The 13,672-nt window shown below is 46.9% G+C and overlaps 2 protein-coding genes across 5 annotated transcripts in view; both read left to right on the forward strand.

The window, feature by feature from the left end:
- CERS4 (ceramide synthase 4) overlaps positions 1 to 8,507 on the forward strand; it is a 28,791-nt gene extending 20,284 nt beyond the window's left edge. For 3 of the 4 annotated variants that reach the window (XM_089535374.1, XM_089535373.1, XM_089535375.1), the window contains exons 4-11: positions 1,120 to 1,238; positions 1,886 to 1,943; positions 2,902 to 2,952; positions 3,614 to 3,706; positions 4,966 to 5,094; positions 5,414 to 5,520; positions 6,289 to 6,445; positions 7,189 to 8,507. In XM_089535374.1, the coding sequence (XP_089391500.1) occupies positions 1,120 to 1,238; positions 1,886 to 1,943; positions 2,902 to 2,952; positions 3,614 to 3,706; positions 4,966 to 5,094; positions 5,414 to 5,520; positions 6,289 to 6,445; positions 7,189 to 7,386 (912 nt within the window). In that variant the 3' untranslated portion in view covers positions 7,387 to 8,507. The remainder of the gene's footprint in view (positions 1 to 1,119; positions 1,239 to 1,885; positions 1,944 to 2,901; positions 2,953 to 3,613; positions 3,707 to 4,965; positions 5,095 to 5,413; positions 5,521 to 6,288; positions 6,446 to 7,188) is intronic. The other variant, XM_089535378.1, reaches the window with a different exon arrangement.
- Positions 8,508 to 10,557: 2,050 nt separating this feature from the next.
- LOC149308240 (uncharacterized) lies at positions 10,558 to 13,338 on the forward strand. The gene is made up of 3 exons (XM_089536853.1): positions 10,558 to 11,335; positions 12,115 to 12,328; positions 13,128 to 13,338. The coding sequence occupies exons 1-3, from the start codon at positions 10,558 to 10,560 to the stop codon at positions 13,336 to 13,338; spliced, it is 1,203 nt and encodes a 400-aa protein (XP_089392979.1).
- The last annotated feature ends 334 nt before the right edge of the window (positions 13,339 to 13,672 follow it).

Here is a 13,672-nt window from a genome sequence, read left to right on the forward strand (position 1 = left end):
ACTGTATTGGATATTTCAGCTTGTGACTGACTTGATGATGTGCATCCCACTGGGAAAGATTTAATATTACTATCGATCGATCAATTGATCGATCAGTTAATATTTCATCTAGATATTGAATTTGTGTGTGTATGCATGTATACTGCTGGGAATGACAATTCAGTATCATCTGAGTGTCCAGTTTGGCAGGCAAAGACCTGCTTAATCCTCTGCCATCCCATTTTCCCATTGCTTTTAAAGTGTCCCAGTTTCCTCCTTTGTCCTCAGCTGACTTCAGTGGCTGCAAACTGAGTTCAAAGTACAAAAAATACAAAGAGTTAACTCAAGAGGAGAGGAAGAAAGGGCAGAATCTTGCCCTTCCCAGGAGCTTCTGGCAAAAGCAAACTGCTGCAGCCTTTCCTGGCTTGTCTGCTCTTGCTTATTAACAACTTTAACCATCTTGATCACAATCTGATGTTGCTTGGCCACTCGTTTCCTAGTTTTCAACTGAGATATATATATATATAGACACACACACAATTATACACAGACATGCAGACAGGTATCTTTATAGGCATGCATTTGTTTATTAGACTTAATTGAGCCTAAGGGTTACTTATTAGTGAGGTTCGGCAATGAAAAGCTTGCCATGGTCCTGTAGGTTAATTGTTCCAATGACAGCTTCTTGGCCCTTTGGCTGCAACGAAGTGCTGTGCAATGGCTGTAATAAATGCATATTGTAACTGATTAACCACATCCTTCCTGGACCCTGGGTAGCTTTATCAGAAGGGCTGCTGGTTTCTTTCTTCAGATCCTCTTATACAGATGCTTCCTTTTGTATAAGGGGTAAAAACAGCAGAACTACACTTTACTGTCATGTAATGCTCCAAACTTAAGCATTTCAGTTTAGGCATGCAAAGCAAAAAGAGAGACCAAATGGCCCATGGAAAGCAAACACAGCAAAGAGGAGATGTCTAGTTGTGATGGGTTTTCAGTGTCTTACTCACTGAAATGCTAGGAATTCAGGGAGAGTTTGGAGGGGCAAATTCTCATTTGAGGGGGGCAGTGCCCTCATCTTGCCCCCCTGAAGAGCGTCTTTCTCACCCAAATCCTATGATCTCGCTCTCGCTGTCTTTCCAGGCAGAGACCGAAAGGCTAGCCAAACAGTGCGACCTGCAGCCCAGGCAAGTGGAGCGCTGGTTCCGCTATCGGCACAACTGGGACCGGCCCAGCTTGACCAAGAAGTTCTGCGAAGCCAGGTAAACCGAGGCAGGGAGTGTGTGTGTGTGTGTGTGTGTGTGTGTGTGTGTGTGTGTGAGAGAGAGAGAGAGAGAGACTGTCACCTATGGAAGTGGGTTTGCACATCCCAAAGAAGGAAGGCGGTCAAGTGGGGAGAACAGAGGGCTCTGGGACTAGATTATTTTGGTCATCGGCCCACAAGGAGACCCAAAGAGAGTCAACAGCAGTGTAAATCCCATCAATTCCGTGCATCAACTTGAATTAGAAGAAGTGATCCAGAATCAGGCCCAGATTTGCAAGGCAGCTTTCTCACCTCCTGATCCAAACTTGGGGAAAAGTTTCAACATCTGAAAGTAGTAGCGCCACTCTCTTCTGCTTTGGTCAGACCTCAGTTGTGCCAACGTCTGGACAGCACAGATCAAGAAGGTGGAGGTGAATCTGCTCTGAGTTGGAGTCCAAACTTTAAAGACAGATTTTGCATATTCACTCAAATGGCCCGACTTTGGCACATCCTGGACCTTTTCAATTCCATCCAAAACCTGGAGCCACCAACTGTGCCTTTGCTCAGTGCTGGACATAGGTTTCTCTGAGGATCATTTACTCTAGAACTTTACTGTAATTACATAAATAAATATGTAGATATGTTTTTCTTCCCCTTGCTTTTCAGCTGGAGGTTCACTTATTACGTCACTTCCTTTTGCACAGGAGTGGCGATCCTCTACAATGTGAGTAAATATATATATATATATATTTATATTACATATATATTGACACATGTATCTATAGACATATATATATTTGATATTATCTCCTTCTTGATCTTCTCCTCATTGCTGCATATCTGAGCGTTTCCATTTTTTTGAATTCAGAAGATTTTGGGGAGCAAAAGGGATGAGGCGTTTAGCAGAGGTCAAAGGCTTTGGGGGAAATGACTGCCCTAATGTTGTGCCTTACAGGTAGAAGGTGACACATTAGCTTAATGCTGTTGTTGTTGTGTGCCTTTGAGTTGTTTCTGACTCATGACAATCCTAAGGCAAACCTGTCACACTGTTTTCTGAGGCTGGGAGTGTGTGGCTTACCCCAGGTCATCCAGTGGGTTTCCACAGCCGAATGGGGATACAAACCCTAGTCTCCAGATTTGTACTCCAACCCCTTAAACCACAATGTCACACTGGCTCTCCAATGCCCCAAGACCTCACCACAATGCCCTCTTTCATAGATTTCAAAATCAGGCTGAGTGTGGCCAAGCAAGTTCAGAGTGCAGAAAAGACAGCAAAAGTTACTAATTAGAAAGACCAGAGAAGCCAGTCCAAACCAACTGAGGAGTGCAAGATTTGCATTTTCCTCGCCTCTGTGTCTTGCTGACTTAACTGAAAGCAAATGACTTTTGCACTTTGAATTCAGTTGGCAGCAATGGAAATAGGCTGAAGATAAAGTGGGAAAGTGAGAGAAGGAGAGAGAAAGCAGGCCCTTTTAAAAGCAGCTGGGAAAAGTGGGATGACAGAGGACTAACTGGGATTGTTGCTGCCCAACCAGAGGATATGCTCCCTGCCCCCAGATATCTAGGATATAGCAATGGAAAATACACAGAAATAAATAGGGCTCACCTTTGTATTCCCATCACGGTGGTTGGAGAAGCAGAAAGGTGTTCAGTTATTATTTTGGCCTCGTTTCTTCTTGCAGAAACCCTGGTTTTGGGACCATCGTGAGTGCTGGGTTGGCTATCCACAACAGGTGAGGCCTCTCAGGAAAAACGGGAAGTCAAATAGGACCAGATTATCAACAATATACACAGGAAAGAGTTGTTCCTGGAAAGTGTCCCCCTTGAGACCCTACATTTCACACACATACACACCATTCTTTCCAGAAATACAACATTGTGCTTTTTGCACACACAAAAACCTACTACTGGAAAGGTGGTGCTGCTGCTGCTGCTGCTGGTGTTTCTGCACAAAAAGAAGTATCCCATGTTTCTGGAAATAGCATTCAAAACATGGCTTGTAAAATCAAAGCTTTTGGAGCCCTAAATTGATTTTATCAAGTTTATACAGGTGCTTTAGTCCACATTAAACTGCTTTTAAATTGCCTGGATGGCCACCTTTCAGGAATGCTTTGACTTTGCCTTCTAGACTGGCAAAAGGGGTTGGGTGGCCCTTGGGGTCCCTTCCAGCTCTAGGATTCCATGATTCTATAAGTGAGAAATGATTTTATAGGCTTTCAGTCTTTCTGAAATTATTCTTATTGCTATTTATTGTCTTAAACTGATTTTACTGTACGCTTTCCTGAGATGATCACATGGATAGGGAATATAAATGTGTTAAGAGATTAAACCTATAAATAAATAAGCAAGAAAACCTCAGAGACCAACAGGATTCTTCCCATTTCTGGATTCCAGCCCCTCCTGCCTTCCATCTTCGGTTACTACATGCTCCAGCTCTCCTTCTACTGCTCCTTGGTGGTCACTCTGCCCTTCGACATCAAGCGGAAGGTGAGTGCGGGCATCGAAGGAGGGAAGGAAGGAAGGAAGGAAGGAAGGAAGGAAGGAAGGGAGCCCCCAACTTCTGGGCCAAGAGTCACCCAATGTCCAACTCCAAGGGCATAAATAGGCAACCTGCACCTTCCAGTAACTTATGCTTCCTGGCAGAGATGCCATGTTCCTCGCTGACGGATGCTCCTGGCTAAAGTACACTGCCTTCTAAAGAATCCCATTGTTGTTGTTGTTGTTGTTGTTGTTGTTGTTGTTAAGCATCCATCAGTGAGGAACACTATTACTGTTATCATTATCATCATCATCATCACATATACTTGAATATAAGTCGACTTCATATATAAATCAAGGGCAGGTTTTGGGGCCAAAATTATGGATTTTGAAATGGACCTTGGATAAGTCAAGGGTAAAACTGGGGCATGTAACAAAGCAAAGTTTCCGGCTGAAAAGCAAAGGAAAACAATGCCAAAGTATTTACAAAACTTCAGCAGGCATAAGTGTTTGTGTTTATATTAAAGGCAGGATGGATGGGAGAACAGAGAGGGAGTCAGTGATTCCAGGATTGTGCTCTTACCTTTCACCGGGATGCTTCCCTTTTTTCGGTAAGAGTCAAAGTACAGTATTCACACTGACCTGTGGATAAGTCAACTCAGGTTTTTTTGGTCAATTTTTTGACTAACATTTCTAAGACTTAGTTTTTTGTGGGTTTTTCTGGCTATGTGGCCATGTTTTAGAAGACTCTTCCAGAACATGGCCACATAGCCCGAAAAACCCACAAAAAACTATGGATGCCAGCTATGAAAGCCTTCGACTTCACATTTCTAGACTTACACATCCTCGTGGGATGGAGCAAGCTTGGTTTCTGCTCCTTTGGATATTAGGAAATGGACTGAATCATTCGCATTCCATGACAGGAGATTACAGGAAGAACTGTTTGATAATGGAATGGATTTTAATCCGAGCCAGAGAAGGCAGGCATCCAGAGGCTTATTAACCAGGGCTGCCTGACTTGGGAACTTAAGAGTCCTTTTCAAAGTCCCCTGGTTTGAATTATGAAACACTTTCTCCTTGTCCTGTTCTCCCTGAGATAAAATGCTTGTTCAGGCAGTTTGGGGGATGAACATGATCTGACACTCCTTCCCCACAAAAAGAGGCAAAGGGGCTTTAAAGTTCGGACTACAACCAGAAGAGAGGAACCACTCCATCCCACTGCTCCTGCCCCACCACTTTTTCCTCCTCCTCCTCTTTCACCCTTTCAGGACTTCCATGAGCAAATCGTCCACCACGCTGCCACCATCTTCCTCATCAGCTTCTCCTACTGCGCCAACTACATCCGGATTGGCACCTTGGTCATGATCATCCACGACGCTCCAGACTGTATCCTGGAGGTAAGCGGCACGGAGGGGAGGCTTCATGCTGCTCTTGTAAGGGAGGCACAGAGGAGGCCAGATAGATCAGGAGGAAAGCCAGAAAGGGTGCAATCCCTCTCCGTGTCTCTTAAAGGAAAGACTGAGGTGCTAAAATGTGTTTCTTCCCCATCCCACTATCCACCATCTATGTGTCTATGAACTGCTGAGCTAAGATGCCCAACAGACTACATAGGGCCATTATTCTCCACTGTTTTAACCAGGATGTTTTGCAATGGAAACGCAAGCTGACAGATTGCCAAGTAGGGACCTCACTCTGATCATTTTTTTCCCTCCGCAGCCCACAAAAATATTCAACTACCTGAAATGGCGGCGGACTTGTGACGCTCTTTTCCTCACGTTCTCAGCCCTCTTTCTCTTGACCCGCCTGGTGATCTTCCCCTACAAGTAAGTCAAGGTCCCAGGGTTTAGGAGTAACTTGATCCAAATGGGTTCTGAAATTCCTCAATGGGTCGTGAGGCCAGTTTTCTGCACAGAGGATCTCCAGAGCCAAGGTGGTCTGTGGAAAAAAATTCAGCATGTAAAATTTTCAGAAATATTGCAGGAAAGAGAATTGATTTTTTCTCCCATGTTCTGCTCTGGAAAGAAAGGGACTTTCCCCATGGGAACTAGTGGAAATACCTTCAAAAGCCCTAAAGGATGTTTCATCGTCCTTTTGTTTCCCCTGATCCCACTCTTTCAGTTTTAGGGAAAGCAATGCAAATCTCCTCAGAATACATTTTAAGGGTCAGCATGGCTACTGGTTTAAGCATTGGACTAAGACCGGGTTCCAATGACCAGGGTTCGAATCCCGTCTCACCAATGGAAACCCACTGGGAGACCTTGGGCAAGAAGTCACACTCGCTCAGCCTCAGAGGAAGGCAAAAGCAAAGCCTCTCTGAACAAATTTTGCCAAGAAAACCCTGTGATGTTTCTTCCCGGATAAAACCCCAGCCTCAGGGTTGCCATAAGTCAGAATCAATTTGAAGGCACTTAGCAACAACAATGTATGAAGTTATGGTAACTGTTGCTGTTAATAATTTTAAATGAACCTTTTGAAGCAAAAGCCAATTGATGGTTATTGATAGACTGCTTAATGTCTTTTGACTTTGACTTTCTTCCAAAACTTGAACCAAAACCAGTCTTTTGTCTTAATCTTTACCCACTTCCCTGCAGGGTTATCTACAACACGTATTACTACTCCATGGAGATTTTCCAGCCTTTTTTCGGTTACTATTTCATGAACGCGCTTCTGATGACCCTCCAGCTGCTCCACATCTTCTGGTCCTGCCTAATCGTCCATATGGTTTACAAGTTCATGAAATGCGGCACGGTACGAGGAGAAGGGGAACGCAGCGCATGGTTGCAGCCGTAATTTGGGGATGGGACAGATGGGGCACAGTTTGGAAGATGGGACTCCAAAGCATGTGCAGCTGTGTGTGCCTTCAAGTTAACCTAGGGCCATCCAGCAGATTTCATAGAGTTTTCTTAGGCAAGGAATCCTCAGAGGCAGTTTTATAGCACCTGGGATTCCAGGTAGTGTCCCATCCAAGGACTAAACAGGGCTGACCCTGCTTAGCTTCCAAGATCAGATAGGATCTGGTGCCTGTTTAGGGTATTTAGGCCATATGTGTTGTGTTGTTGTGTTTCTTCTAGTCTCTTGGGTTCCTTGTCCAGTATTGAAAACCCTGCACTATGTTGGCTCTCAAAATATACTCACAAGAGGTTTGCCATTGCCCTCCTGTTAGGATGAGAGAGTGTGACTTGCTGAAAATTACATTTTCCTGGTCACCCGGAGTCCTAGTCCAACTCTCAACCCACTGCTCCTGGCTCACTTAGGGGGATTTATGCTTGCATACATTACTAAAAGGATGCTGGATGTGGTCCATTGGATAGCTTTGACCTAAATGCTCACAAATGGCATAAAAACAGCAAACACAATCCAGCTCATGTAAAGATGTACATCTTCACATGTTTCATTTGTGCACATGAAAATGACAGCTCTGCAGAGCTTGGTCCCCCGCTTAGCTGAGATTATCTTGAATTATTTACCTGTCTGTGTCTCTCTTCTGGCAGATGGAGAAGGACCTGAGGAGTGACACGGAGGACAGCGAGAAAGGTGAGGACGAGACAGCGCAGCGGGAGAAGGAAGTCAAGAGCAACGGCAGCGTCCATTCCGAGTCCAGCAGCAATGGGAACTGCGTCTGCAAAGAGATGCCCCTGCAGCTGAACGGCAGGACCCTCCCCGCCAACGGACATGCCAAAACCAGATAACCTGAGCCAGACCTACTGTCCGCTTTGCCACCCACTCCGAATTGCTCCTGCCCCCCTTTTCCTCCCGTGGCCCTTTGCTTCTTGTAGGCCTGGGAACAGGCAGTAACTGTAGCCTTCTAGCCGAACCTCTGCCGCCTGCAGGAATAACGATAACAATAATATTAATATTAATAATAACAATAACACCAGAAACGACAAAACAGTGACTGCCGCTTCTTTCCGTAATATAATCATCAGCGCCGTACTTAGAGCCTCGAGGTTTCAACAGGAGCGGGGGCGGGAGGGGACAGGTCACTTAGACCCGAACTCGCCCTGGCCTTGCTTTCGGCAGCTGGTCCTGAACCCGGCGTCGTGGCTGGCAAAAGGCACCTCAAGGCAGTACCCAAGAATTGCTGCTGGGCCATCAGCATATCAGTTTGGGTTTGCTTTTTTATTTGCCTCCCCGCTGCCCCTCTCCCCTGAAATGGAAGTACTTGCAAGGGACCCTGAGTGGCAAATCTGGGAGGAAGAGCAAAGCTTGGACCTGGGAGACAGTGATGCCCTCCGTTACAGCTGAGTCTCCATGTTGACCATGGACAACGGCAAGGATGAAGCTTAAGGCAAGATGGGGAACCGGGGAACCGGAGTGACATGTCGTGGCGGGCCAAGGACTTTTGGGATCAGTGAAGAAGGAGTAAAACTGATCCAGGTGTTGCTGGAGAGGGAATAGTGTTTGAAGGTCTGCGTTGGGTGTTTTGTGCGGTGTTGGGTTCACTGTATGGACAGGAGAAGGACATTTGCATCTTGCGGGAGGAGACGGGTGTGCGTTTTTGGTTTTGTAGTATCTCTGAGGATGGGAGACCATGAGCGTTAGGTGGACCATTGCCCAGGGAAGGGAGCCATACCACAGTGTCCCCACTTACCCAGTAAGAGGAGGAAAGTGGTGTTCTGAACTTTAAACCCTACCAATCCAATGGTGCTCCATGTCCTCCTGAGGTAGTTGGAGGGGAATGCCGAGCAGGTCCCATCCTGGCTGCACTTTTTGGTTTCTTTCCTGAGTCACTGGATTCTGTTGGTTGGTGACATAGAGACCCCTTGCCCGGCTGCTGGAACCAATAATAAACTAATTCCACAACACAAAACCTGGGTTTGCCTCTTCTGTTTTTCATTGGCCGCACTGAGGTGGGCCAAATGTGGCCCACAAAGCTGTGTACGTGGCCTTCGGCCCCTCCAGATACCTAGCACAGCTCTTTTATTTTCCAAACCCAGAAGGGTATCTTGTTTCCCCAGGATTTCTCCATGAGTGGCCCTTCACCTTTGCAATATCTGAAATCCACCTTCCTGTCCAGCTTTCACAACCGCACACAGAAGTTGGCAATACGATGGCACAGACAATCCTATCCATGGGTGCATTTGGCAGAATGGTTTTGCAAAGACACGAACAGTGGAAAATGCACACATGCACATAACACAATATACACATTTCTGTACAGTCTTTACAAAAAAGACAGGAAAAGGAAAATTGAGGGAAAGATGCATAGCCAAACATTGCGCAACATTGCAAAAACAACATAGATAGCTACGCCTGCTTCCTAAAATGGACCGCTAGAGGGACAGCATCTGGTGAAGTTGACTTGAATTAAGTCTGCTTCATCCAATGAATGGGATGCATCTCCATTTCGCATTCCCTTTCAGCCCTCAAATCCATGGGTCTCCTCTAGCTGGGGTCATCCAGGGTAACTATAAGGCAATTCGCAACCAGGCAGCTACTTTTATAGCAATTGTCATCATGAGCTTGTCAACAAATGTATACTGCAACAATATACTGTAACTGGTTATGCTCACACTGTTAACAAGCTCATGACAACTGATTTAAAAAGGTAACAGAAGGCTACCTGATTGCTAATTGCCTTTGATAGTTGTCATGTTCAGAGTATTCCTATTTCTGTTTGGGATTATCCAGGGGCCAGCCTTCTGGGCTGATGGATCCAGAGGGCTGCATGTGCCGAGGAATCCCCCTCCCCAGAATAGAGGCTGGGTCTCTGCCAGTTTCCTACAAATTAAATGCCTCAAGGGGAAAAAAACTCTTTGTGTCCAGGTTTCCTTTTGAATGAATCCCTGGCCCCCTCCTCACTTGAGGGGGGGGGTCTGGAATGTGTGAGAAGCCCCCTCCCCACTTGCTTCCTTGAGCCGGGATTGGCTGATCGGGAGGGTGGGCGGGACACTAGAGGGGGAGATGCCAATTATGGGGGGGAACTTTGGGGTGAGCTTCTTTCTTCTCATGACTGAGTTGCAGTTGGAGAGGCAGCGCTTGCAGGGAGGTAAAGCAAGGCAAGGTGGGTCAGGACCGAAGGGGTTATTTGGGGAGGCAGGATAGGGGCCAGAATGGGGGTGACCAAATTGGAGAGAGGGGCTCCAAAAATTTGAAGAAACATAAATGAGTTGCAGACCATTGCAAATAACTTAGCGAGAAATTGCAACTAACTGTGAGGGACATCATAGCCCTCCAACTGCAAACCACTTGGAAAGAAGTTGCAAGGAAGTTTTGGCAAAACGTAAGGTATACTGACCTGGATGTGAAAGAGGGCTGGTGATGGGATCTTTGGGCAGGGCTCAGGTCCTTCAAGCTCGGAAATGTTCCTTTTGGGGGCTGCGAATACAAGGCCAGCATTTTAGAGTAAAGTTTTTGCTGCTGGGAACTGAACCCAAAAAGAAGCAGCATCCCAACTTTTTAGAGGCAAAAGCAAAGAGTTGGGATGCCACCAAATTATTGGTGGGGATTTATGTGACCTCCTCCAGACTTCAGATCCCATCATCCTTCACCGCCAGCTGTGCTGGCTGGGAGCTGATGGGAGCCGCAGTCACTTCCCTGCCAAAAAAAAAAGGATAGTCCAAATATTGTAGTCCAGAAGCAGGAAATATGGTGTCTAGTGCAGGGAAAATTTAGTGTTTTGGACCATATCTCCCAGAATCCCAGAAATCTTGGGCTAGTAGTTCAGTTGTATCCCCCCACCACCCCTGCAATAAACTAACCTAGCAGGGGATTCTGGGAGCTATAGTGCAAAGGTTTTGGGAGATGTGTAAAGCCCTAAAGGCACCAGATCCCCATGTGCGTCTTACCCTTTCGCCTTCTTCAAATGCTCCCCCTTCTATTTCTTTGCCCCCTTTCAGCTCTCCTGCCCCTCTCCCATCATGGCATCCCTGAAGACCCCTGCTGGCTCTCCCCTGCTGAACACACCGGACTCCCTCCGTGACTCCTTTGCCGACCTGGTGAGCCAGCTCCACGGCATTGACCCCAACCGGCTCTCCTTCTCGCCCTTCCTTGACTTGGACACCCAGATCTCCCTGGCCCCAGTCTCCGACAGCCCTGAATCCTCCGTGGAGGAGTTGCGCTCAACTGAGGAGGAAGAGGAGATGGAGGAAGAGGAAGGCCCACTCACGCCCACCCCACCTGCAGCAGAAGGCTCACCCAAATGCCAGTGGTGCCAGCCTCCCAGTCTGCCAGAGCCTTCTGGGCCCCTGGAAGCCAAGGACGGGCCCCCTGCACTCCGAGACGAAAGCTGCTGCGACTCAGTGGCCCTCCAGATGCCTCAGGAGACCTCCTTCCTGGCCGGAGACCAGACCGGGCCACAAAATCCTCTCCCGACCACAGTGGGCAGGGGAAGCCAAACGGGTCTTACTAGAGAGAGGGACCCCTGGCTTTCTCCTGTTGTCCCAGAGGCAGGGAGCATTGACCCAAACTCATGCCATGGCTCAGGAGATCCAGGCCCCCAACACAGAGGTGGGAGGTGTTCCGGTGACCACATGAAAGCCGTGGCATCAGCCTTCGTGGGCTTCCTCTTTGCTCCGTGGGTCCTCTACGGTCTCCAGGCCTCTCTTCCACTGGAGGACCCCAAATGTCCAGACCTGGCTAGCCGGGTGGCCTTTGCCTTGCGCTGCCTCCTGGTCACCGGGATCCCGATCCTCCTCGGTAAACGTCCAGGCACCTGCTTTCATCCTGTTTTTCCTTTCCAGATTTCATTAGTTGGAAAGAAAATTCTAGGCTGTTATTTCTGTAAACAGAGAGAGAGAGAGAGAGAGAGGTAGAAACACTAGTTCTCATCACATTTCTCCAAGCCAGGCATTCCTGTCTTAATGGGAGGATGTGTGGAGGAGCAGCTGCAAGACTGTCAAGAAAGAGAAATTTGCCAAACACTGCAGGAAAACTGATTAATCCAAACACTGTCAAGATATTGATTGTTTTCAGAATGCCATATTTGCAGGACAAAAAAGAATCCACCTTTATGGTCTCCTCATTTCTTAATAGATTTTGCTATTCACTCAGAAATTTAGATTTAGAAGGGGACATTGGTGCGCATAAACAGTGCTCTATTTCCACATTAGTCACTGTATTTCTATCTTATGAAATCCTAGGATTTGTAGTTTAGTGGGGAAGGAAAGTTAGAATTCTCAACTGTTTCTCGCTGAACTATAAATCCCAGGATTCCACAGAGTGCAACCATGGAAGCCCCAGTGGAATCGTAGTGCTATGATTTTGTGGCCTGAAAGGGCCCGTTGTTGGACTGCAACTCCCAGCAGCCACACAGGCCAGCACAGCCAATGCCATAGAACTATTGCAGTCCAATGACCACTGTTCCATAGAGAGTTTAGATAGAGCTGCATCTCACCAAAAAGCTAGGAGACCCCTAACTAGGATACCCTCAAACCCCCCCCCCCCCCATCATTACCTTCTCTTTCCCATTCTTGCAGGCATGATGCTGAAGGCCTTCTCCATCTTGTGCCTGGACCCCCTTGGACCGCTGGACGGACGCTCCAGGCCTGCCCTGCTCCACCAACTGTTTGTCGGTGGCTCCGTGGAGCAGTTTGCCATCTTCAGCCTCAACACAGTGGTGACAGCAACTTACCTGCCCCAGGAGCACCTCCGCCTGGTCCCGATCCTTGCGGGGCTCTTTTTGGTGGGAAGGTGAGCTGCCAAGAGACAAAACAAAACATTCACTTTGCAACATTTCTTTGCAGAGATTTATAAACCACTTAGATCCCAAAGCAGGGTATAAATTTCAAGCTTTTAGGCAAAAATTTGCTTTCCCTCCCCCATTCCAGCAAAGCACCAAGATCCAACAATAAGGGCCTGGTGCCAAAGATAATAGCTCTATTTACTTAGTTGTATTTACTTACATTTACTTAAGCACAGATACGCCTCAGGCCCAGGTTGTCTGAAGGACTGTATTTTGCTATATAAACTGCTCCCAGGCTCAGAAACTCCCTTCCTAGAGAGCTTAGACTGGCACTCTCCTTGAGAGCCTTTGGTAGAGAAGTACCCGTGGAAGACATTGCTATCATCCACTTTCCGTTTAAAGACCCCCAAAGAAGGAGAATCCATTACCCTCCAAATCAGTCTGTTCCACTCTCAAACAGCTCTTTTACAGGCAAGAATCTCTTGACATAAGAGATTAAATAAAAGAATAAGTTTTGTCATTAGTCTGGTTGAATCAATCAACTGGTCACTGGTAATCTGGTTAAGCCCATGTACTGCTGGTTACTCCAAGTTACTCCCAAGTGGTTTTGGGTGGTGATAGTTGGTTTGACATTTTGGGGTGTCGTATGGAGACAGTGCCTAAGTGGAGACCACTAGGGCGTCCAACCATGTTGTGGCTCCATCCCTGTCTCTTCACTGCTAGACCATACAATCTAGCCACCCAGCTATCCAGGGTCTCCAAAACCAAACATCACTTATGGGTCGCTTTCTCCCCTTTGCAACACAGGTTCTGCTACTGGGCCTGCTTACACCTATCTAGCACTTACCGGGGCTTTGGATTCGGCCTCTCCTTCTTCCCGACGCTGGCACTGACAGCTTACAACCTCTTCTGTCTCCACCAGCTGGGCCTGGGCTTCCTTTTCATGCCCTCATCGGACACAGTTTCCGTTTACTCCACACCTGTCCCCACCCTTGGACTGACCATCCCCAAGAGATGACCAGGACACAGGCGCCCAGGAAAGTAACTTTCCTCAAAATAAAAATTATAATTAAAAAACAACACCTTTCCCCCAAAGCTTTAAGTGGGATGTCCAGAAAGAAACAGACTAGTTCTTGGCATAATAATAATAATAATAATAATAATAATAATAATAATAATAGAATTTCTGGATATAATTTCCATGGCTTTGAAATTTTGCAAGCTTTGGGGGGTCTCTGTTCATCTTCAAACTAACAAGCACATCAAGAAGGCTCAGTTTGGGTCTTCCTTTCTTCAGGGCCACCTGAAAGTATGTGATGTTGCAAAGGTGAAGCATCTAATAAACTGGGAGG

This window comes from Sceloporus occidentalis, unplaced genomic scaffold (genome assembly GCF_023333645.1).
Source record: "Sceloporus occidentalis isolate IW3139 unplaced genomic scaffold, rSceOcc1.0.p SCAF_8, whole genome shotgun sequence".
Taxonomy (NCBI): domain Eukaryota; kingdom Metazoa; phylum Chordata; class Lepidosauria; order Squamata; family Phrynosomatidae; genus Sceloporus; species Sceloporus occidentalis.

Coding starts and splice junctions, on each gene's coding strand:
- LOC149308240 (XM_089536853.1), top strand. CDS start 10,558: ATGGCATCCCTGAAGACCCCTGCTGGCTCTCCCCTGCTGAACACACCG. Junction 11,336..12,114: donor CGGGATCCCGATCCTCCTCG/GTAAACGTCCAG, acceptor CCATTCTTGCAG/GCATGATGCTGAAGGCCTTC. Junction 12,329..13,127: donor GGGCTCTTTTTGGTGGGAAG/GTGAGCTGCCAA, acceptor TTTGCAACACAG/GTTCTGCTACTGGGCCTGCT.